Consider the following 24,384-nt stretch of genomic DNA (forward strand, 5'->3'; position numbering starts at 1 on the left):
ACAACAATCTCCTCATCCTGCTGTCCTCTGTCAAGAACGAGACGCCCCCATCTTGCACAATGAAGAAAGCCTCGTAGGGAGCACCGCCCACTCTACTTGCCACCTGTAAGGGGATGCCTGCCGGTGAGAATCTGGCAGCCCACACCTCACCAGGCTCCATCAGCTCTTGGATTGGGAGGTCTAGTCGCTCTTGAGGGATCGCTGAGTCAATCTCCCTCCTCACCTCAGCTCCTCGTTGATAGCTTGATGCCCGTTGCAACACCTCTTGATGCACCATCCTGTACACCTCCCGCCACGTCTTGATAGTACGAGCAAGGCCAGTCTCCCAGCCAACCCACTGGATGTGGGAGCGCTCACCAATCTGTATCTCGTCTTGATCTCTGACTTGGGGATTCCAAACCACCTAATTGGCAGTCTATCTTCTCTTGAGATCTTGGGGGCCTTTGAACTAGGGCCTTGTGAAGGCCCTGTCACATTCGAAGTAAGCTGCGGAGGAAGGAAGATCTGGGCAGTTGTGAAGATCCATCTCAAGGATGGCCTCCAACCACCATCAAGCCTCGGTATGCACTCCAGGAGACTCTCCTGCAGAAGGACCTTCCAGGTCTGCCCACCTAGTGTGAGACCATGGACCACTAGCTTGCCCAAAAGGGCCAGGCTCTGGAACTCTGGGTCGATGATCCCAAGCCCTCCCTCAAACTGATGCCGGATGATGGTCGCCCATGCCACCTTGGCTTGAGAATCCTTGAAACCGTCTAAGCCAACCCAGAGAAAGTTCCGTACTAGGTGGCGAAGCTGAACCACACAAGATGAGGAGAAGCACCAACAAGAGGCGATGTACCAAGCTGTCACTAGGAGGACCTCGTTGACTACTAGGGCTCGGCCTGCTAAGGAAAGGTGGATAGTGCTCCAGTAGGTCAACTTCCGCCTAATAGAGTCGAGAACTGGAAGAAATTGCTGGGCAGGAGTGATGTCGAGTCCCACCTGGAACCCTAGATATCGGACGGTCTGTCCTTGCTCACCCATCTGAACCCCAAGTGGACACCCCACTCTGTGCTAGAGTCTAGATTTGTAAGAAAACCAACTGGCTTTCGCTAGTTGATTTTCGCTTCAGCTGGAGTGCAAAATACCTTTAGAGCTAATCTCACTCTCTCCAACATTAGCTCATCATCCTCTACATAAAGAGCGGTATCATCTGCATACTCCGAGTCTAGCAGCTTAGTCTCCTCCCTCATCGGAAGTCGAAGGCCACGTAGCCCACTCACACGTGAGCGGAGGAAGTAAGACCGCCTCCTTAAAGAGTAGGAACAAATATGGGGCAAGAGGGCAGCCTTGCCAGATAGATCTCTCTTGCCGAATCCCCCCTTCTGCCACCAATGAGAACCCTACTAGTGGCCAATGTGTAAAGTGTCGAAACCCCATAGATCCATGCCCTGGAGGAAGCCCAGCCTCGCCATGGTGCCCTCTAAGAAGTCCCAGTCAACTTGTCATAGGTCTTCTCGAATCTAGGAGTACTACCAATCCTTGACCGTTGTGCTGAGCCCACTCGGTCACCTCGAAAAAAGTGAAGACATTGTCCAAGATACTCCTATCTTGGACAAAATCTGTCTGGGTGTCATGAATGGTGTCTGGAAGCACGGGTTGGAGTTGACTCCTGATCATCTTGGCCAGGGCCTCATAGGCCACTGACAACAAGGTGATCAGTCTCCACTGGAACATCTTCAACCGATCTTCCCCTTTGGGGAGGAGACTGACAAGACGCGCTGATAAACTCCTTGGCATCCATCTTGAGCTGAAACCTTTTGAAAGGCCAGTAGTAGGGGGTCCTTCACCACCTCCCAATAGGTAGTGAAGAAGGCCTTAGAAAGATCATCCTCTCCGGGGCATTTCTGCCCATCCTATGCATTGAAGGCCTCAGCTAGCTCCTTCTTTGTGAAGGGGTCTAGGAGGGAGCATCCCATCTCCTCTGTGACAAGGGACAAAATGCAATCCTAGACCTATTGTCTACATCGTTGTACTCTGGTTGAGACTGCCTCTTGCTGAAAAAGCTGTTTGTAGAAGTTAGTGGCAATCTCCATCACCTCATCTGGGCTAGAGCGAATCCTCCCGTACTAATCCCGAAGGCTGCGAATTTGATCTCCTAAGGTGCGAGGCTGATGCGCCTAAAAAAACTCCATGCACATCGTGTCTTCCTTCCGCGCCCAAAAGGTTGTTGAGGTACGGAAGGAGAACTCAGAGTGCTTGTTCTCAAGATCGGCGATGGCTGCCCGTGTGCACACCTCTTATGTGTGGAGAGTGGGATCCCTTGGTGCCTCCTGGAGTAGTCTCTGAGTGGCTGCTAGGTGTCGCTGGAGTGCTCTCTCTTCCTTCCAACTCTGCTGCTTGGCCTGTAGGGCTGCCTCTTGGTAGATCTTTCTCGACTCAGCTAAGGTCTTTGCAACCTCCTCTACAATTTGGTCCACCTTGGCCCGCTCCCTAGTCCAGAGGTGCTCAATTTGTCTCCTCACCTCCTCCCTCCTGTAGATTGATTTTGGGATCCAACAGGATCACGTGTCGAAGGGCTGAAGAGGGAGCATCAAGTGTGAGGAGAACCGGACAGTGATCAGACAAAGTGGTGCCAGCCAATTGCCCTATGTGGCCTTTGCGAGAGCACCCCCACTCTCCCACATAGAACTGGTCCAACCGCTCTAAAAGAGCTCTGCCCAGCCGCCTGTATCCCCAAGAGAAGTTCAACGACCTCTCCCTCTTGTGAAAAGCTGGATTCTGCCAAGCATCATGTACTCCTACTGCGAAGAAGACCTTCCATGCCTCTTGCTCCTCCCCTGCCATACCTTAGTAATCTTTGCCTTTGCCTTGCTAGTCCTCTAAGGCCTCTAGGTTGTTGAAGTCTCCTCCAACAATCCAACAGTCTACCTTGGGGAGTCCTGCTACAATCTCCATCTAGAACTTGCTGCGCGCCCTAACCTTAGTAGGAGCATAAACATTGAGGACTCCAAGGCACGAGTTCCCTAAATCCAGTTTGATCCATAGGACCCTCCCTGCCACAATGGTCTCGTGATCTTGCACATAGGCGGTAAGGCTCGGGCCAATAGAGGTGCATACACCTTCACTCCTGCCGTGGGCACTGATGGAGTACTCCTAGTAGGTGTGTGAGCTGCCTGGAAGTACCTTTCCCACCCAATGGGCCTGGGAGGGGGTGAGCTTGTGCTCCTGAAGAAGTAAGATGTCGATCCGTTCGGCAAGGGCAGACTGCAACTCCTGTCAAACAATCAATTTCTTAGAACCATTGGAGGCTATTCACATTTCAGGATGCTATGTGTAGACTCGTGGGGAAATCTATGACTGATCGAACATGCATTTGTTCGGTGTAGAAGCTGCTGATGAAGTAGAAGAGCTATGGGGCATGCGAATGTGCTTGGTCGCAAGCCTGGAGGGTGAACTCCATTCCCCCATGGTGGCTCTCGAGCGGACCGGTGATAGATGCCCTGGCGGTACCACCAAGGCATCTATCAGCCAGGCTGAGAGGAGTGACTGTGCATTGGTAGAAGCGGGTAGCCTGTGTGAGGGGCCACTCGATCACATCCATCGGTGAGCTCCATTGGGTAGGGGTTGGAAAAATAATGCTCAGATGTAGGACCTTGGCTCCAGCCCACGAGTTAATGCCTATCGTGCACCTTGGCCACTACTGGGAAAAAAGTGCTAGTCCTCCTTCACCCATCCACTGGGAGATGTGGTCTGCAACATGGCCCCTCACTTCCTCCTCTATCTATGTCATCGTCTAGTCCTCTGAATGAGAGGTTTGAAAGAAGAAAGCATAGTTTGGTCCATCCGGTGGTGCAAGTAAATGGACCTTGCTGCTCCTTGACTTGTGGGCCACGAAGATCCCCACCTCTAGAAGTAGTGGAAACTTTCCGCGCTCCGCAACTCTCAAATAGGACCACAGATCATTGCGGAAAAACTCCTGTGGGAGCAATTGCCCCTATTGAGGGAAAGTGTGACATGTGGTTGGGCTAGATGAGATAGTGGTTGTGTGGGGAGGGGGGGTTGGGCTGGTGGTGAGGAAAAGATATGGGCGTGTGAGGCTCGTTATCCCTTGTGGAAAGGGGGGGGAAATGGAGGGGGGGGAGGGGACACATATACTGGGTGAAGATTGGGGGGGACTGATCTGCAGGGGAGATGGTGGGGAAGAGGAAGAGTGAGGGGTGGTGGGGTGATCGGAAGTATGAGGCGGATGTGGGGAGGGGGGGGGAGTGGCCCCGGAAGGAGGGGCCAGTGGGATAGGGTTGAGGGGCGATCCATGAGGAGGGGGGGACATGGGGGCTGGGGGATCTCGGGTGGGGTGGGCTGTGATGCCTCAGTGGGTGGTAGGGATGGAGGCCTGTGATCTTACTGGGTGGGACGAGCGGGGGGCTGTCGCGGGGTGCTTTGACGGGGGCCCGTCGCCTACCCTCTTGCTCTTTGTTGCCGTGGCTGTGTCTGAGGGGTTGGCTAAGGCCCCCCTTACCGTCTCTCTCTTTGTCGTCGTTGGATCCGTGTAAAACCATCAGCATCCATATGTGGGTCTGCCGACTGAGCCGCCTTGGCTCTGAAATGTGTGCAATCTGTTGCTTGATGCCCAAAGTCATGGCATCGCAGGCACTGACTAGATTGCCTTGCCACAATAACCTGCTGCTGCCTGAAAGAGTGTCTGCCTGCCTCAACTCAAGAAACTTAGGTATGTTCTTTGTATCTTTCACAGCCACACGTACCTTCGGGACTCTTGCGGCTGTCACTGCATCCGTGAAGGAGGGAGAAAGAATTGTGCTGAAAAACCGTCCAAAGTCCTCTACTAATTGACGATACTCTACCGCCAGTCCGGGAAATAGAAGGGTGACCGAGTGTCTAGGAAACCTGTTGTGGAGTGCGAATTCCTCCACTGTGAAGCCCCTATACCAGGCAACCATATAGATGATCCCCTTTGTGGAGGCATAAGGTGAGCTATCCACTAGCTCATGGGCTACATCTGCGGAGGTGAGTTGAACCATGAAGATCCCTTGACCCATGAGAACTGCCTTTGCAATATGCGCTGTTCCAATGCATAGCGTGGAGTGAAGCCAATCCCGAAGCTGGGCCCTAAATGGAGAGTGTTCTACGACCCATCCAAAGATTGCTGTTTCTTTCAGTTCCAACTTTGTGGCACGGATGAAAAGGAGATGTTCCTCAGGAAGGATGATGCGCAAGGTGTTTGACTGGGAGGCACTTGGGGGTACTCGTGCAGAATGCATCGGCGTCTGATCAGAGGTTTCCATTGCGTGTCACTCCTGAGGGCTACCAAGCTAGCTGCTATGATATCAGGGGAATGTTGCTGCAGACGGAGGGAGCAACAATTGCTAGTGTTATCACGTCTCCACAGATGCAAGCAACTCTTGCTGAACTTGCAGAGGAGGAGCAATCAATGGAGCAGACGAACGTGCAGCATAGGATGGAGGCACAACAGCAGGTCGACTAGGGAGGTATTTTCGTGCGTGAGGTAGAGGGTGGAGCCGCCATAGCAGGTCGATGATCATTGACGCAGAGGGCGGAGCTTGGTGGGACGCATACGCGATGGTGCAGGCATAGTTTGACAGTCGCGAGCAGGGTAAGTGTGAGTGGGCAGGTTTGAGCAGAGCCGTGAGTGGGGCGGAGTATGAGCAAGGCAGTTGGACGGAGCCACGGGCGAGGGGTGAGCGACGCGAGTTCGAAGTCGGGCGTGACACGAGCGGGCCAATTGGGCGCGATGCGAGCGGGCCTGTCAGGTGCGACGTAGGAACACACTGGTAAACACCACTTCTCTAGTGTCACCAATTGACACTTATGGCCAAATGAATGACCTAGGTCAACAATTGGCACCAGATGCCACCAACTACCAATGTGGCATAACTTATAGCAACTTTTGCCTTTGACATCCCATGATTTACTCGGGTCATGGGCTGGTAGATTTACTCTAAACCCAGTTACACCTTACATGCGCAACATTTACTTAACCATGTGATTAAAAATTAATCCACATGTTAAGTGAGGTTTCAAAAATACATGTCCTCATGACACTTAGACCACATTTTTCCTAGCTAAGGAGTTATGCAAGCCGCGATAATACTTATGCAATTGACAATTATTGTCCTTTAGTTCCTTTGATAGTGCAACAAGTTTGGCTTGCTAGTATGATCTTTTGAAAAGTATCAACAAGTTGTGCCAATCTTGTGGAGATGGAAAGTAAAAGGGGATGTCAAAGCCAAGAATTGCTTGGCATCTTGCAATCATTGCCTGTGCAGGGTAGCATGATGTATTCTATATTGTCTAGCGATCGTTTGCACATTGCATATCAATTGATCGAGGGAAGCTACCTCTTGGGACGGAAGGTTCAATGAAAATTGATGTAGCAACTATTGCATATAGCCATCAAATATCTTATGCTGGAGGAAGGAGTTGAAATGTGCTCAAAAGGGCTCGAAAAGGGTCAATAGGATGCATATGCATCTTAAATACCACGGGAAAGTGATTAGAGAGAATATAGCCCTGCAAAACCTTGATTTCCAAAACCTCTGGCAAAAAGGTGTTGATCCAAGTGGCTCTAGATTTATAGGTGTTGCGTTGAATGGAAGGTGTAGCCATGGTTTAGCGAAGATAACCATGAGCAAAGATCATGTTTCAAAACTATTGAAGCAAAGGCGTTCCAGTCTTGGCATTCTAGGCCATCCATGGGTCCATGTCTGGAAGTTGAATGCGATGGGTCAACACACATTGAAATCTCCCGTGATAAATCTAGACCTTCCAAGGGAGAGACATGCTCTCAACTGGCACCATAACTCACGATGACCAAGAACATCATTAGGAGCATAGAGACCCATAAGCCATATCACTTTCCCTTAATATGAAATTTCCACAACTATAAATCTGCATGATACATCTCTCTTGATCACTATTGGTTGAAATTTCTCTTTGACAATTAGCAACACACCGGAATGGATTCTTGTTGAAACACCAACATAAAAAAGCTTGAAGCCATGATAGTGTAAAATTCTAAAACCGGCCTTCCTCCTTGGATAGTGTGGAAATAACCTGATTAAGTACTAATGACAACAAGCATAAAATTCACGTATATTGAAGATGCACACTTTACCACTTTAATCTTGGACATTGGACACCTTGTTGGCCCCAAAATTGGTGCCCCTTGCGATATTTCTTTATCTTATATTGCAAATGGAAGGAGTACAAGAGATGCTCTGATCTCCTTTGCTAATCCAAGTGCCTCTTGCTATCAAAATTGACCAACAACCCTCCAAACCAATTTGCTTTTTGTTTTGCTTGGGGATTTGCCTTTACCACGCTTCTTAAAAGACAAATTTAGTCCCAAATTTGATATTGGCTGGTTGGCCTCTTGAATCTCCTTGAAATTTCTCAATGTTAGTTGTTGGAATTTATGTTTTAGGCTCTGAATTCTGAGCACACATCTTGAGGCAGTTGTTAAATTCTAATTTTTTCTGTAAATTAGGGTTTACAGCAAAGATTGACTGAAATCTCTTCCTCCTGATGGCTCAAACTGTTGGAAAATGTTGAGATAACTTGAGAGATGGCTGGGGATGAGAGAGAATGTTGTAGAGAGAGAAATTTCAGAGTTTCATTGTGAGAAATGTTGAAAAATTTCCGTTGCCTCGCTCAAACAACCATGGAAGCTGTCACTATAGCTTAAGAGCATCAGAAAGGTTGTTGTCCTGTCTTGTATGCTGTCATCTATACCAAAAGGAGCTTGGGCTGCTATCACTTGCTCTTGGAGGGCTTCAAATTGCTCCCACTTGTTGTAGGACTGATCCTTGGTGGCTGCAAATCACATCAACATCTCCTTGCTCTCTAACAGCCTTCTCCTCTCTCACAATGGTTGGAATAGACTCGTTGAGCCTTAGGATTAGATGTTGCCTTAATGCTCAAAGGTGCAACACCAACACCAACACCTTGGAACAAAGGCTTGTCCTTATGGCTTGTAGGGCATTCTGTGTATTCTCCAAGGATCCAATGTTCTGAATATCATTTGACTTTTTGCCATAGAAACAGGGAACGCCCATTCCGAGCCGTAAAAACGGATTAACGCGTTCCGGCATGTGTCTATCGGAGAAACGCCCATGGAACGTTCCTGGCCGTTCCAGGCCGTTTCAGCAGCCGTTCCCTGTTTGAAATGACCGTTCCTTGGAGCCAGACTGTCCCGCTTGCTCCCGCCTCTGTCGCCTGCCTTGCTTGCCTGCCTCGCCTGCCTTGCTTGGGCCCTACCTGCTCCCGCCTCTCCTGCCCGCCCACTCCCGTCTACCTCGCCTGGCTCTATTTGCTCCCGCCTACCTCACTTGGGCCCTATCTGCTCTCATCTCTCTTGCCCGCCTGGCCTGCAGCCCCCTGCCTCTCCTACCTGCTTGGCCTGACTCTCTTGCTTGCCTGGCCTCTCTCTCTCTCTCTCTCTCTCTATATATATATATATATATATATATATATATATATATATATGCCGTTCCCTCCGTTCCCATTCCCTAATTTTAGGCGTTCCTCCTGTTCCAGGGGGTCTCGTTCCCCGTTTCTGGTAACAATGCTTTTTGCTCTTTTCGACTGCACCTCTTGCTAGCCATGGACATCGTTGGTGAGGGGTAAAAGCAATTGTTTGCCTTTGTTTAGATTTCCCTCTTCCCTCCGTTCCCATTCCCTAACTTTAGGCATTTCTCCCATTTCTCCCGTTCCGGGGGGTCCCATTTCCCGTTTTTGGTAACTATGCTTTTTGCTCTTTTTCGACTGCACCTCTTGCCAGCCATGGACATCGTTGGTGAGGGGTAAAAGCAATTGTTTGCCTTTGTCCAGATTTCCCTCTGCGGGTTGGGCATCTATATGCATAGTAATACCATCGTGTTGAATAGTAAGAACCACATTTGTCAGTGTTGTCCCTTCTCTGGCTTCATTATATTCTGCCATAAAGTGACCAAATTTTTTGCAACTGAAGCAATGTCACAAAAAAGCTCTTCATTTGCGATTAAAATGTAGTATATGTATATGTCATGAGGACATGTATTTTTGAAACCTCACTTAATATATGGATTAATTTTTAATCACATGGTTAAGTAAATGTTGCACATGTGAGGTGTAATTGGGGCTAGAGTAAATTTATGAGCCCGGGATCCGAGAAAATCACGGGATGTCAAAGGCAAAAGTTGCTCTAAGTTATGGCACACAGGTACTTGGTGGTATCTGGTGCCAGTTGTTGGCCTCGGTCATTCATTTGGCCATAAGTGTCAGTTGGTGATACTAGAGAAGTGGCGTTTAATGGTACCTAACATCCATCTGATGGTCAAAGATGGTGTAAAGACACTCGGGAATGGAAGTTGCTCAGCCAATTTAATTATTGTCGAGTCAGATTATTTTTCAGGGCATTGAAATAATTATTAGATTAATTTTTAGTATTTAAAGACTGAAAATTAATATTTAATTATGGCTAATGTTAGAAAAACCATTTGGAAAGGCTGCCACTTGTCAAACATGCCCATGCAAGACTGAAAAACGTCTTTAGAGGTTAAAGAGAGGCATTTTTAGTATATTCAGTTTGCAAGAGAGAGGGAGGAGATGCTGTTGGTCTGATTTGCAGCCATTGGAGGACCTTCTGAGGCAGCCAGGGGTAGGAGAAGACCAATCAACAACAGGTGACAGCATCCATAGGCTGTTGAGACAGGGCAACAACAGTAAATGAATGATTTTCTTTAGTTCTTTGCATCTACAAGTTGTTATGGCAAGGCAGCAGTTGCGTTTGACTGTTTTTAGTCATTCTTCGCGACAAACCTCTGAATTTTCTCTCTCTACAGCTCTCTCTCTCACCTCCCAGCCATTTCACAGCCTTGCTCCAAAGATGCCAGCATTCATTCAAAAGGGTTGGAGGTGAATTTTAGCTAAATTCAGGTGGAGGACTAGCCAACCATTGAATTTGGGGCATTTTCATCGTCTATGAAGTGGGTGAAGGCTAATTAAGTGCCCGAATCAAGGGGCAAATCAGATTGAAGACTTGCTGGTCACTTTGGACATCAAGGGGAGTTTGGATTGCGAAGGGGATCGGGAGAATCCCATTGTAAATCAACTTTTTCTTCAATAAAGCTAAATAAATACCGAAAGGGGCGCCAATTTTAGGGCCAATCGGGTGTGCATTGTCCAAGATCAGTAGGTAAATTTGTATTTTCAGATTTGCATTAATTGTTTTGCTGCTGTAATCAAGTTGTAATGAGGGATTTACCCCCCATCCACGGAAGGAAGGCTGGTTATAGCATACCAGTGGAATTCACCCGTAGCCAAGTGGGACACTTGCGAGAGGTATTCCAAAGCATGCACATTCCGTTTCTATTGATGGCTCCAATATTTGAGAGGCTTGCAACATGTAAAGTGAAAAATCAATCGACTATTAAATTTTATGCTATGTATAACACCTATATGTGCTAACATCACTCAATGCCATGTCAGTAAACAAAGAACGTGCATCCACACATGTGAGAATTAAAGGCGCATGCCAAGTGTCTGCCATTGTGGTCCCTTTGCATGAAGAAATGAGTGAGATGCTAAACCAGACATTCTTGCTTTAGTAATTTTGTGAAGACTGCTATGGGCCGCTATGGGACAACATGCACTAGTTTGCAATCATAAAACAATGGCAGCTTACTTAAAAGCACCTCACATTGATGAGGGGATTGGAGCATGACCTCATAAAACCCCCGTGAGGCCACACAAATGTCCTCCACACAATCCTCTTGTACAACACTCATCAAACATAAGCATACTGAAGACATTGTAGGAATTTTGGCAGTAAAGAACGGGATGATAGCTTTTTCATGGAAGGAGGAGAATGAAATTTTTTGTATCCACAATGGTAATGATGATGACATCACTCTCTTCAAAGTCACTGCAATTATCTTGATTATGCTGCATATACTCCCCAAGCAATGTGTTGGTAAATTCCAAAAGATGATCCCAATCCAAGTCGTGGGAGTCATCTGACTGTGTTGTTGCTTGAGCATAGGACAAAGTGTGACCCATCTCTGAAGCACAAGGCAATGTTTGCGATTCCTCGCAAGGCAATGCATTTGTCCCTTCCACCAGGGAGGTCTCAACACACATGGAATGCTTGGCAAGGGGCTCAGTATGTTCCGTGTCAGAATTCGGGGTCATTTCATCCTCATCCATATCCGGCTACAACGTGTCTACCACTGCTACCACTGCATTATTGAGGGCATCTGCACAGAGATCTCTTTGCATGCTCAGGATCACACTGGTCAGTGGAAGGTTGCATCGATCTTTGAAGGAACTCTCTCTCTTTCTCTCTCTCTCTCTCTCTGTGCTGTAGATCTTGGTCTGCACAGAGATGCTAACCCAGGTCAGGCCTCTGCCTGCGAGCTGTATCTGTTTAGGGCTGCGCAGGTCTGGGCTTGAGTGTGTCTGCAGGTTGTCACTTGAAATGCACCTACCACCTGTGTCTACACTTGCAGCTAATTAATTCTGTGATCTGACATCCTATCTGTACTGCATCTGCAGCCGGTTCACTCCCCTGCCTACTCCTAACAAGATCATTGCCTATTCTAGAGCACCTGCGGTTGTCTGGCTCTGAGTGTTTCAGGTCTGGCCCCCTGTCCTCATTTCTGTCCTCCTATGCCTGTATAGGAACAGTGCTGTAGCAGTGACAGGGGTGGGTGCAGATCTAGAGAACAGTCTTCAGACTGTGCTCAGATTAGGGCAGCACAGCCAGGTCAGATGCTCCACAGGCCGCAAGGTGGGTTGTGTGACCTGCAGGAAGGCAGTGTGGCAGGCCTATGGGCTCAGGCAAAGGCAAAGGACAGAGAGTGCAGACCAGAAATGACTAGAGTTCACTTAGGGGATGGCAGAAGATGGGGCGTGCAGGTCAGAACATCGAGCACCATCGTTTCTCTCTCTCTCTCTCTCTCTCTCTCTCTCTCTCTCTCTCCGTATTCACCATTTTCTTTTAGTCCAGCCATACATTTCTGCATCGCAGCACTTTGACCGAGGTTTCTTTTCACCCTCCACAACGCCAAAGGGAGCCTTTCTATTGGAAGTATACACGGTATTATTGTAGGCAAACTCACACAATGGCAAGAACTATTCCCACTTTGACTTATACTTTGATAGATAGCACCGCAAAATATCCAACATTGTAGAATTTGCTACTTGCGATTCTCCATCAGTTTGTCGATGGAAGGACAATTAAAATTTCAGCATGGTACTTGTATTCTTAAAGAGTCCTTTCCAAAACAAACTAGCCATATGAGGATTTCGATCACTAATGATTGACTCTTGGATGCCAATATACTTAAAGATGTATTGCGTAAAGATCTGTGTGATATGATCAACCTTGATCTTCTTGCGAATAGGTATAAAATGAGCATGCTAGTTGAACCTACATATAATCGTTTCCATCCCATCATTTCCACCAGGCGTCTTCAGAGGATTAAGAATAAAATACATAGCAATGCTCTGCCAAGGCTTGTTAGGAATAGGCAAACGGTGCAACAACCTTGGAATCTTTTGCCTATCATACTTGACTTGTTGGCATGCAATGCATGTGCGCACAAACTGCTCTATATCATGTCTCAAAGGTGGCCAATAAAAGAAATGCTCCACTAGCTTGACTGTAGCATCAGTGCCTCCATGTCTTGCATATAGAGGAGCATGACTTTCAATCATCACTTTAGGCTTGCTTTGTGACACATAGCCACCCATGCGTCATAAGAAAGCTATCTCAAAGCACATAATGCATTATGCTCATACCTTTGGCAGTTGCAAAGCTGATGATAAACATTTCCAAAGTTCAAATCAGCAGCATATTGCTCTTTCATGGCATCAAACTTAGTGCGATAAACCATAGTAACTACTGAAATTCGAGGCTTTCTAGACAATGCATCAGCCACCACATTTTTGTTACCATCAATGTGCACAATTGGAAAGCGAAACATAGAGAGAAGATTTGCCCATCTCATACGCTTCTTAGATAACTTAGCGTAATACTCCAAAAAATGCACAATTTTCCTTAAACTGCATAGTTGCGGGTTTTGTGTGTTTAGCATAAAATTATTATACGATTGATTTTTCTTGATTACTTTAACATGACTGATAAATTAGAGCATTTGCAAACAAATACAATCATTTTCAATCATTTTTAATCAAAATTTATCATAAAACAATGAAATCTACAACTTACTCATGAAATCACGCCTTCTGATGTACATATTTCAAAATGGGAGGCCCGCTGACGCTCTTAAATAGCTGTTGATGGTTCGTCCACAAACCCAATCTACATCCCTTTGCACTCCCGTCGCATCATCGCACTATCAAAATCTTTGATCTCCGCTCACCCCCTTCTCTCATACACTAATCCATAAGTCTGATAATCAGTCTACATTGTGAAATCTGCCCCTACGTTAGCATGATCAGGGTTTTTGGCAGTTGCAAAATCTAGTCTTAAAGGGATGTTATGCAAGCAGGTTTCTTGGGTTTAGGAATGGAGCACCCTTGGGGATTGACCTAGGAGGATGATGAAACACAGGCACTTGGTTGGGTGGGGCGATTGAGGGCTGACAACAGTGATGATGCTAGTGATGGCAAACTAGTGTGGATAAGTGGAATAGACAGGTTAAAGACGATGCTTGCCTGGCTTTTTGAGCTAATTGTCCTGCCAAAAATTAATTGTTGGGTAAAATGATTTACTTTTACTAGACAATTAAATTTAAATTGTTAATCCGTCTTAAGGTCTGTACAAGCCACTCAAGTGCGGTTAACATGTGGCTTTATTCGAGTATTTCTCTCTCTCTCTCTCTCTCTCACACACACACACACACACACACACACACACACAGAGGCATTAATCTTTCACTTTTGCTTTTAACAGATTCATCAACTTCGAGGACCAAAAACGGGCTCTAATTAGTCGTTTGATGCAACACATGCTTATTCATGTTCTTTTGGATATTCCATATGCAGATATTGTCATCCTTCGTACAAAAGAAGGGAAGCCTTATTTGGTTTGTCTTATCATACCTTCTTCTTGCTGCTATTTGTTGTACATATGTCCTTTTGTGTGCCTGTTTTGTGCTATTTGTTGTATTTCTTTTGTTTGGCTTATTTGAACAGCAGATGTTATCATACAAAGAGCATCTGAACTAGATCATCGCAAATCTAGATGCACCTCTCATTTGCAGGATTGTGCAAGCAAATAATTGCCATGGATCGAGGCTTGCTGGAAATTAGTAAATTTTTAATTCAGGAGACATCCAGGAATAGTTCTCCCTTGACTCATGTAACTGCCCCTTCTTGTGCACCTTGAAATTTGATGCAAACAATTTTTTTCAAGATGCCTTCTATAGTTGCTATGTATTTAGTAGCTGTCTGGTCAAAGTTATGTATCCAGTCTACATGGTTTATGTCTCACTTTGAACTTTAAAGGGACTGAGCAAGCCATACAGGTGCTTGCACATTGACAAGGCCTTAGAAGGTACTGTAACTGTGTTAGGTCCAAGAAAGAAGAGCTGAAGGTTGGCCCAGATGAATTGGGTTTTGTTGCATGACTCTCAGCAGCATGATTTCAGTCATCAAGCTTGGGATTTGTTGCTGAATGTTTTGTTATGTGATCATACTTGTGCTGTTAGAGGGCTTAACTCTGTGTGGAGCTTGTTGCTTTTGCATTGAGTATTGACCTGCATGACTACAGGGTGGTGTTTTGCCTCAACACTATTACACCTTTTAAATGAAGCTAGATGATGGGCATGTCAGGCACAAAAGCAAATGAGTTCTCTATTTTCCACAATTAGCTTTCTGACCAGTTTTATTGCTTGACATGATGTTTGGATGCCATTAAGTAAGGCAATACACTAATCTGGTGCATGCACTTGAAAGGACACATGCTCATGGTCATTGCAAGTGCGAGTCTGTTGTACTCTTTTTTATCTGAACCATCTCAGTAAAAGTGGAGTAGTATCTTCCTGATGTTTGAAGGTCAAACTACGAGAGAGAGGCCTGGCTAACCTTTTTTTGATAATTTTCCAGGCAAATCCCTTGAGTAACACAATCTTGCCGAATTTGAACTTCAGTGTTTCTCATCATGGAGAGTATGTTGGAATTGCCTCTGAACCACTGTGTATTGTGGGGTTGGACATCATGGCGTGTGATCTTCAAAGGAACGAAACTGCTCAGCAGTATATCAATAATTTCAGGTCGTGTTTCACACAAACTGAATGGAGGATCATACACAGTGCAGGTCCTCAATCTGATCCCTTAATCAATCAATTTAACAGGTATTTGAAACACAGATATGCACAAGGTGTGGATTAAACAGTCAGGCTTCTGATCTTATTAAGAATTAAAACCAGCTTGGACAGCTTGTTGCAAAGCTTTTCCTGAACAAACAGGTTTTGGTGCATGAAAGAAGCTTACATCAAAGCGCTTGGAATTGGACTTGGTTTTGATTTACAAAGGGCAGAGTTCTACTATGGAGACGGAGATAGATGGAGTCCGGCTGTGCACTTACGACTTGATGGGGTAGAAATGCACGACTGGTCCTTCCACCTTGATAATCTTGGAAATGATCATTGGGTAAGCATGCTTTATATTTGCAAATGCAAATTGTTGTACTCCTATTCATTGAATGTACACATGTTTGTGCTTACACAAACTGCTTGAAACTTGTCTTGGAAAAGAGACAGCAAGCAACCTTAAAATCCTGTAGGGGGAAAACCATGTGATGTGAACGGGCATGATGTTTAGTTTAATGAAGAGTAGTCCAAACTCATAAATGTTTAGTGCCAGATGTTCCCTTTAAAAAGGCTGCCTTTTTTGCACAAAAAGGGACACCAGCTTACAAGGCAGTACCTTCAAAATTTGTGACCTGTGTTTCTCTTTGAAATGGTGACATGCACTTGTTTGCTTTGTGGTTTTTCATCATAATGATATCAGATAAACTTGTTGGTAACTTTCAACAATTGAGACGAACAAAAGGAGGTGGATCGTGAACAATGTGCATGCGTAGAAACTCATTCTCAGCAATGGATGTTTATCCTTAGGCTATGCATGCTGAGAGCATGTATATAATTCATGCACATACTTCCTTACAAGCACATGAAAAGGATTGCTGCCAGCTTTTCAAAGGAGATATTCAATATTCTATTGAAATTTATATTTGTAGGCTTGTGTGGCACGGGGCCCACCTGCAGCGGCAACAAAGAGCTTCAGACAAAATCTTCGTAACATAGAGCTTGACAGTGAAACAATGGCTGCTATTTTGCAAGGTCCAAATCCGCCATTCTTGGAGCTTTCAATTCATGATCTTATTCCTCGTGGCAAAAGTGAAGAGTTTGAGGATCAGAGGAAGGGAAACAAAGTTCCCAACATTTTGTGATTTTTAGTGTGCATTCAGAGAGAACACACTAACCTCCCATTGTTTTTTTGTAAATGGTTGACACATTATTCCAGCAAGAATAAGTAATTTAAGTAAGAATGGCTTGTTACTTAAGACATGAGATGATGTTTATTAATGCCAGGGCTTAGATTGAGACTTGTAGTCAAGGGGCTATCATATGAATGCTTAGCTCATGTAAAGAATGATCGCAGGCAAAACCTACTTTCAAAACCATTCTTTGTCTATCGCATGAATCCTCAGGCTTATATGTAAAGAATGATGGCAGTTTTATTTTGTAAGGAGTTAGTTGTCCATTCTCTATCAGTGACCTTCGACATATTCAAGTAGACGGTCATACTCTATGCTCAAGCATCTTGTGCTATCAGCTTCACAGTGGAGTATAATCCTAAATTTGTTTTGTCAGGGTATAACCCTAACTTGTAACAATAGAGGGCAAGGAGATGAAAGCTATACATGGTTGTGTGGCATGACATGGAAGCATGGAGTCAGGGTTCCATCAGGGATGAGAATTTTCAGAACAGACGGAGTTTATGCATAAAATTACACAATCGGAAAGAGGATTTTGAGACAATTAATTTGACTATAAACATGACCATCATTCAGAACTGATGATGATGCAGTAGCTTGTGGGATCAGACTTATTTGAAGTAAATGGTCACTAAGTTTTAAATCTAATGATTTGTTTCCAATTTTGTTTGTTAAAAAATCAATTAGTAAAATATTGTTTTAACTTAAAAAACTGTCTTGTGTCATTGTGTGATAGACTTCATTTAATTTCAAGAATAGCTTGAAACTCTTTTTCTTTTTCATTTGGGCTCTATAAAAGCTATTTTGTAAATATTTTTTTGGTTAGGCTTTCAGTTTAAATAAGTTAATAGGTTAACTACGATCATTATTTTGCATGGTTTATAACCATTTAATAGGATGGTTGTAATCCTTGCCCTTACGTGTCTTTAGTGGTCTTTAGTTTTTTTTTTTTGGTTTACCTACTTTTTCATTTCATGTATTCTTGGATTTCCACCTTGCCAAAAGATCATAGCTCTTGTTCAACTTAACTTTTCATTTTCATCGCTCTAGATATGATAGAAACTATAGTTAATCTTTGGCTTTTGTTTTTGATTATGTTGAGTTTCAATCGAGATATTTCAAAGCACTTTAAAAAAAAAAGTAATGACAATAATATCCAAAGCTCCATATATGCAAAACTCATAGAAAGAGTGAATGGTTTTTCTTTATTCCAAAAATTAGTGGGCATGAAGTAATTCGACTAAGAATAGTCACACTCTTCAACCATTGCAATAGCATTCCTTTATGGGCAATACTAACAAATCACTCAATTAGTCTTCCAATCATTTGTCTGGGCATTTCAAGCAATGTTGCAATGTTCGTGTTTTGTGAACATCCTTTATCATGAATTAAATTTATCATAAGACAGATGATACTGATGAACATGTGTAGTAACTATAGTCCCCAAAAGTAAACATGTTGCCCTTCTTAATATATCATGCTTCACTATGTACGGCCCATCTTTATGTATCTTCAAATCTCACACTTATTCCAATGAAGTTTATTCCAAGTCCTTTTGGATTGGAAACACAAGCATTTATTGCAATAGTTTCTCACCTACAACCAATTTGAGAACCATAGATTATATGCAATTATGTGGTTAGATTTGTTAATTTTATTTTCTTGTTTATCATAGTGTAGATGACTAATTGTGGTAGATGATCTCGATCACAAATCAATGTGGTTAATTATTAATAATGATCAATTATCATAAAAGTGTAGGCACTTCTTGTCAAAGTGGATAATAGAAAATCCATAAATATGAGGTTTTTTTAAAATGAGTCATAATGGGATCATGACCAACTATCAACTTATAATGAATCAACATTTTCATAATAATAGGTATTATATTCTTTCTCAAAATTAGTTATGGCCTATTATGAAGAAGGGTTAAAGAGCCCCAAATATATAACAAGGAGGTCAAATTGACATTGATTCACTTAAACCTCTAGTAAGGCCATTGGATTTTCTTTCTAGGTTTGGTCATACCTAATGAGGTCAAATTTGACATTGATTCACTTAAATTGCTAGTAAGGCCATTGGATTTTCTTTCTAGTTTTGATCATAGTGAATGGGTCCTTGTGCATGCTTTTAATAGGGTCAAGTGTGTATTGGTAATGTTATTAAAATATTATAATTATGCACAAATTGCTATGAAAAGGAGTAAGATTTTCCATTTTTATTATTAGTGTTCTTTGTATTATACTCGATACTGAAGTAATATAGTTAACCAAGATTCTTGTATATGCCTTCTACGACATGATAAGTATTGAAGACCTTTGAGATAAGGATATGTTTAGAAAACTTATAATTGCACTCTATAACATTCACCAAACACATTAAGTCCTGTCATGCACTATCATGCTCTCTTTTCATGACTTAAGTAGAAGTTTTGTGTCATTTTGAGGCTTGTTAGACAAACCCAATATGCATCTAGGTAAACAAAATGTGTAAGTCTCATAATTTGTACCATTTTTGAGGCTTGTTAGACCAATCGAATATGCATTTAGGTAATAGAATGTATAAGTCTCATATTGACTTACAACAATGCTCAAGTGAATTTTGGCGTTTCTTCTTATGCAACTTGTGTGGTGTAAAATAACCCTATAGAACTAAAGTATGAACATCGTTATCAACCATAAAAAATGGAAAAAGTTCTTAAAATCATTATCGATTCACATATAGTTAATACACACAAAAGTAGTGATGGGTCATCTCCTTATGCACCAATACCTCTCCATTGTCTTCTTTCTTATTTATCTTGGGTCTCCTTTCCACATCAAACTTGTTTATTCTTCTTCTTTCCATCCTTGTGAGGTTAAAGTATAGAACTATTGTTGAGCGTCTTTATCTTGATATGTGTGAAGTGTTACCCATTTCACCTAAGAAACATTTTAATTTTGAATGCGTACAACCACCTTTTGGGATTTTTATATAATACGCTCTTTCAAGGCTTGAATAATTTGAAATTTGATTGTGTGGAAATCGACCAACTAATGTGAATATCATTATGTGAAAGTTGATAAACTAATGGTATGCCATTTTGAAAAGGTCTTGATACAATGAACTTTGCATATGTTAGAGTGCTACTGTTATTATTATGGCATAATTGACATTTGGATGAGCACTCATGATCATAAGACTTGGACTATTTGCCTCACTTGATTGATTGCATGATATAAGGCTAAATCTGCATGTCTAGAACATTTATGTATGTTTTCACACATTTAGGCTAAAATCTACATGTCTAGAACATTTATGTATGTTCTTACACATTAAGGCTCCAATGGCTCACAAGCTTGGTATTATGATTTGCCTAACTCATCTCTTTGATAGACAAGACGACCCCCCCCCGCCCCCCCCCCCCCCCCCCCCCCCCCCCCCCCCCCCCCCCCCACACACACACACACACACACACACACGAGACACACTGTGTCTAAAGTGTTAAAACAAACATGTTCTTCCATATTATAATATTTCAGTTTGTGCCTACTATGGGATGAGTTATTTAGTGAATTATGTGACATGTAAAGAGTAAGTCAGTGTGAATGACAAGGTGTAAAGTACTGGTTCATATGTAGGTGACCAATCTTAAATTATTAGAGACCATTACAAGCCACGAAAAAATAAATAAGTGATCTATTGCTATGATTAACAAGGCGAAGTAAAAGAAAAGTGATTCTATCTCTTTACAGGTGTCTTTAGCCTAGAAAGGCATGCTTATAAGAAGTTATTTTTAGGACATATATGAAGTTTTCTTTACCTATTGCTATAGGTGAGGAATATTTTTTAAAAATAATTATTTTGTAATTTCTTTTAGGAAAAAAGAGTGGTGCTGAGTTATCGTCTATGTCAAAGTTCAACTAAGCTATCATCTTTAGGTGTAATGTATCTAACTTGAAGGGATTTATTGTAGTTGTGTAGAAAATTAATACAAACGCTTGCTGCATCTATCTCTTTCTTGTGTTCCATAGTATATTCAAGGGTCTTGTTCCAGTATTTCTTTCTTCCATTTGTCTTCTCTTTCCCTTGGTCCCCAATAGATTTAGGCCTAAACCTTTCCAACCCCCAACAGTTGGTGAACCCAACATGAAAGGCCTACCTCTCAGAGTCTACACAATGGGAGAACTAGCTAAAGATGAAGTTGTTGTTAAGACAACATATATCAAGAACTTCATGATGAATTATGACTTGATTAGACATGAAGAGGCTATTACTAGGGCTCTGCATGAAGTGATTGCAGAGATGAAGAAATAGACCAATGTACCAATAGATGATATACATAGATATTTTATCAAGATTGTTAATTATCAGATTCAAAGTTACATAGAGTCCATTTACACAAATTATGGAAATACATGGACTGATTTCAAGAGAGCCCTAAAAGATGAGTATTTCATAGAGAATGTAGACAGAGTAACTGAGTGAACTTTCCTAGAGTGGGTTCATAAACTTGCAGAGGGTGTTTTTGCTCCAGAGCTACAAAGAGAGTCTGAGATGATATTTGATCGATTGAATAGTGGACAAAAATTATATTTGCTTACAGAGGAAATTCTTTTATTTTTACAAGCCATAGACCCTTAGTTGTAGTTAGAGCTAAAGCAACTATTAAAGGATGATACTACAAATTAGGGCATAAAGACTGAATAGAAAGACATATAGGATGTATCTAAACTAGTGTAGAGATAAAGAATAAGAGAGCTATTGGCCATGCCTATGCTTGATTAGTCAAGGGTGTTAGAGACAATGATTAGGTAGTCACCTGCCATGGCTTTTGTGAATTCTTCAAAAGACAATGCCATGGATGAACTTATAAAAAATATGCAGGATTTATAGATCAAGCTTGCTAAGTTTGAAGAGTCAAGGAAAGATTCTACTTTGACGGTCCCACCTAGGGAAGATTTTGTCCATTGTTGCATATGGTGTGACCGTACTATAGAGCATGGTTGCAGAGATTGTGAGTCACATGGAGACGCTTTAAGAAAGAGTTTGATTTTTTGGAAGGATGAGAGGATTCATGTAAATGAAATTGGTATGCCCCTTTCTAGAAACTTCGAGAAGGGAGGTATGCCAAATTTTCTTGCAAATCTTGTAGTACAAAATGTGTATATAGCCATAGACATTGCTACCTATGGATTGCAAATAGAGAGATCTCCAATTTCTTGTGAAGCTAAGAAAGCAAAATTATGGAGTCATGCCATGTAGACTGTAGGTAAGGATGAAGTGCCAAAGACAAAGTTAAACGATGTAAGGTCGAAGTATTAGAGAGGAGACTAGGTGGGATTCCCCTGTGGATTTCTATTGCAATAGTGGAAGATTAAAAAAAAAGAGATGATAGGAACTTAGGGACATCAAAGAGGGTTACTAGGGGGTGTGGACAAATCTTGAGCAATCTACACCTCTTGCTAGATCCGGTCCAAAGCAGAACATGAAAGATGTACAAAAGAAGAAAGAGTAGAAAGAAAAGAAATAGGAAAAGCCAAAGGGAAAGCAACTAGGATACAAGCTTCTCTGTGACATATAGATAAGCATAGATCTTAAACATGTTCTGGAAGAGAGAATTAAAAAATAGTAAAGTTGACTTTACATTGTGTGAAATCCTTGGAATAGCAAAAAGAGAGTTCCACGAATAAATTATGGACATTATAAAAAGAAAAAGATGGTTTGTGGGTGAGTCAACTTAGGCTATGATACAAAGTGAAGAAGAAACATATTTACAGAGCATTTAGTTGGTTTTTGAAGATGATACACAGATGTAGAGGTTGCTTGTGAAGAAGCAAAAGGGCTCATTGTAGATAATGCTAAAGTGAATAGTGTTGTAGAGAAGTTTGTGATATGCAATAGAAACATAGGAGATGTATGGCCTATGCACTATACACATATAGAGACAAGGAAGTTCCCTTGTGTATGAAAATATTATGAATGTCCTTTGATGAAGAATGCCAAGTTGAAGCTCATGCACTACAAAGGATTAGGTCCATAGATGGCCATATTCACACATTTTTCAAACTAGAAGAAAAACTTACCTCTAAATTTCCAATTAATTAGGTATTAGAAGACCAACATCTAAAATCATATTTATATCACATCATGAAAGCATGACATGGTATTTTATGCTAATTTAAATGCGCTTTATGCAAAAAATTCATGATACTATAAAAAATTATTTAAACACACTTTTTTGCAATTTTCATGCGCTTCCTCACATGACTTTAAATGCACAATCTGTGTTGATAGAAAAAAAACCAAGGAACTATTGGCTGCAAAAATGTGGTTGGAGCCATAGATCTACAATCAACAATTTTCTAGTTTTTTTGTGCCCTTCTTGTATACTCTTAGCCACGCTAGTTTCACAAATTATTTTCCATATTAAGAAAAGACTACACACATTAACATAGATTGAGACAATTCAATGCACTGGCTCCCCGAAATCCAGAAGACATTCAACGATGCCCTGCAACTTCGATGGCTTACTCCTAATTTCATAGTCAAACTCTTGCAAAGTGATCAACCACTTTGCTGGGTGGTCAAGCAGTTGCAACTTATTCAATAATAGTCTCATCCCCCCCACCTTCATATAAAATACTACCTTTTCATATAGAATGTAGCACTTGAATTTCTTCGTTGCTTTGAAAGACCTTCCTAAGTCATAATTTTTGCATGTGGTAGTCCCTCCCTTGTCTCTCCCTTATGGTAGTTACTTCTAGATCATGAATAAGGACTTTCAACTCCTCTAGAAAAATATCACCAAAAGTTTTATCAGCCGTATGTTGCTAAGACTTGGCTCATTGTATAATCCAAAAGCCATAACATGATATGTAAAGGTGCCAAATACAACAATAAATATAGTTTCCAATTTGTCTTCCTCTATGATAGTCATTTGGTTATAACCAACAAAGTAGTCCATAAATGAATAGATATCCCTACCTACAGTGAATAGTAATCTTTGACCATCTGTTTATTAAGCTCCTTGAAATCTACTCAAAGCCAGTTTTGATTATTTTTATTTTTCCTGATAACTATTGGTGAATATCACCCTGTGTATTGTACAGGAAATATTAGGCTAGCCTTACACATTTTTTGTAGCTCCTCAAATAGTCCGTCCCTTAGCTCAAAAGGTGTGCACCTCACTTTTTATCAAATAAAACGACTACCCTCCTTCAGGGGAATAGTATGCACAACTAGACTAGGAGGAATACCACTCAGCTCATCATAGCTTGAGGAAAAAATATCATGAAATTCTTGGATCAAGGACATGTAGTCCTTCCTCTTTTCCAAGCTAAGAATAGATTCTAATTTAATCAGTCATGGCTCATCCAACTTATTGAGAACCTAGTTCAAACACATCCACGGTTTGATTTTGTCTCGACTCATTCAGAGTCACCCGGTAGACACCTTCTGTAGTGGTCTCCTCTCTTGATTCATTGCTTGATGAAGTCTTTCTTTTAGAAGGGTGGGTCCTCTAATTCATCTAATTTTGTTGAAGATAAGGGGACTCTTTTACTTTGAGGAGATTCGAGATATGCATCCACTATTACGCTTCTACCACCTTTGCAAAAAATTAGACAACCAAAGGTATATCAATTTGATAGTTGGATTGCAAGATCCATGGCCTTCCTACTAATACTTAATAGCTTGGCCGCCCTACAAACCTAATAATCCTAAAGTCCAAAATCCATTTCACATTAGCAACTATCATGTGGAATTTTGTAATGCAACCTTCCGATTGCCTTAAACTATCATCAACCATTTAGAGAATTGTGGATGTATCCTTTTGGATTTATAATCATAGCCTTTCTGTCAATTCTAAACTCATAATGTTGATGGAGAATCCCGTGTCCACAATGGCATGATCCACTAATATGTCATCAACATAT

The 24,384-nt window shown here is 42.3% G+C and overlaps 1 protein-coding gene across 6 annotated transcripts in view; it reads left to right on the forward strand.

Moving 5' to 3' along the window:
- The window catches only part of LOC148035839 (uncharacterized), a 32,166-nt gene extending 15,512 nt beyond the window's left edge, over positions 1-16,654 (forward strand). The window contains exons 2-5 of one of the 6 annotated variants that reach the window (XM_087677858.1): positions 13,919-14,051; positions 15,073-15,320; positions 15,435-15,618; positions 15,979-16,197. In XM_087677858.1, coding sequence (XP_087533984.1) covers positions 13,919-14,051; positions 15,073-15,320; positions 15,435-15,618; positions 15,979-16,008 — 595 coding nt within the window. In that variant the 3' untranslated portion in view covers positions 16,009-16,197. The other 5 variants (XM_087677854.1, XM_087677855.1, XM_087677857.1 and 2 more) reach the window with 5 other exon arrangements.
- The last annotated feature ends 7,730 nt before the right edge of the window (positions 16,655-24,384 follow it).

This window comes from Lygodium microphyllum, chromosome 5 (genome assembly GCF_053477565.2).
Source record: "Lygodium microphyllum isolate KBCC chromosome 5, Lygodium_microphyllum_v1.1.10, whole genome shotgun sequence".
Classification (NCBI taxonomy): domain Eukaryota; kingdom Viridiplantae; phylum Streptophyta; class Polypodiopsida; order Schizaeales; family Lygodiaceae; genus Lygodium; species Lygodium microphyllum.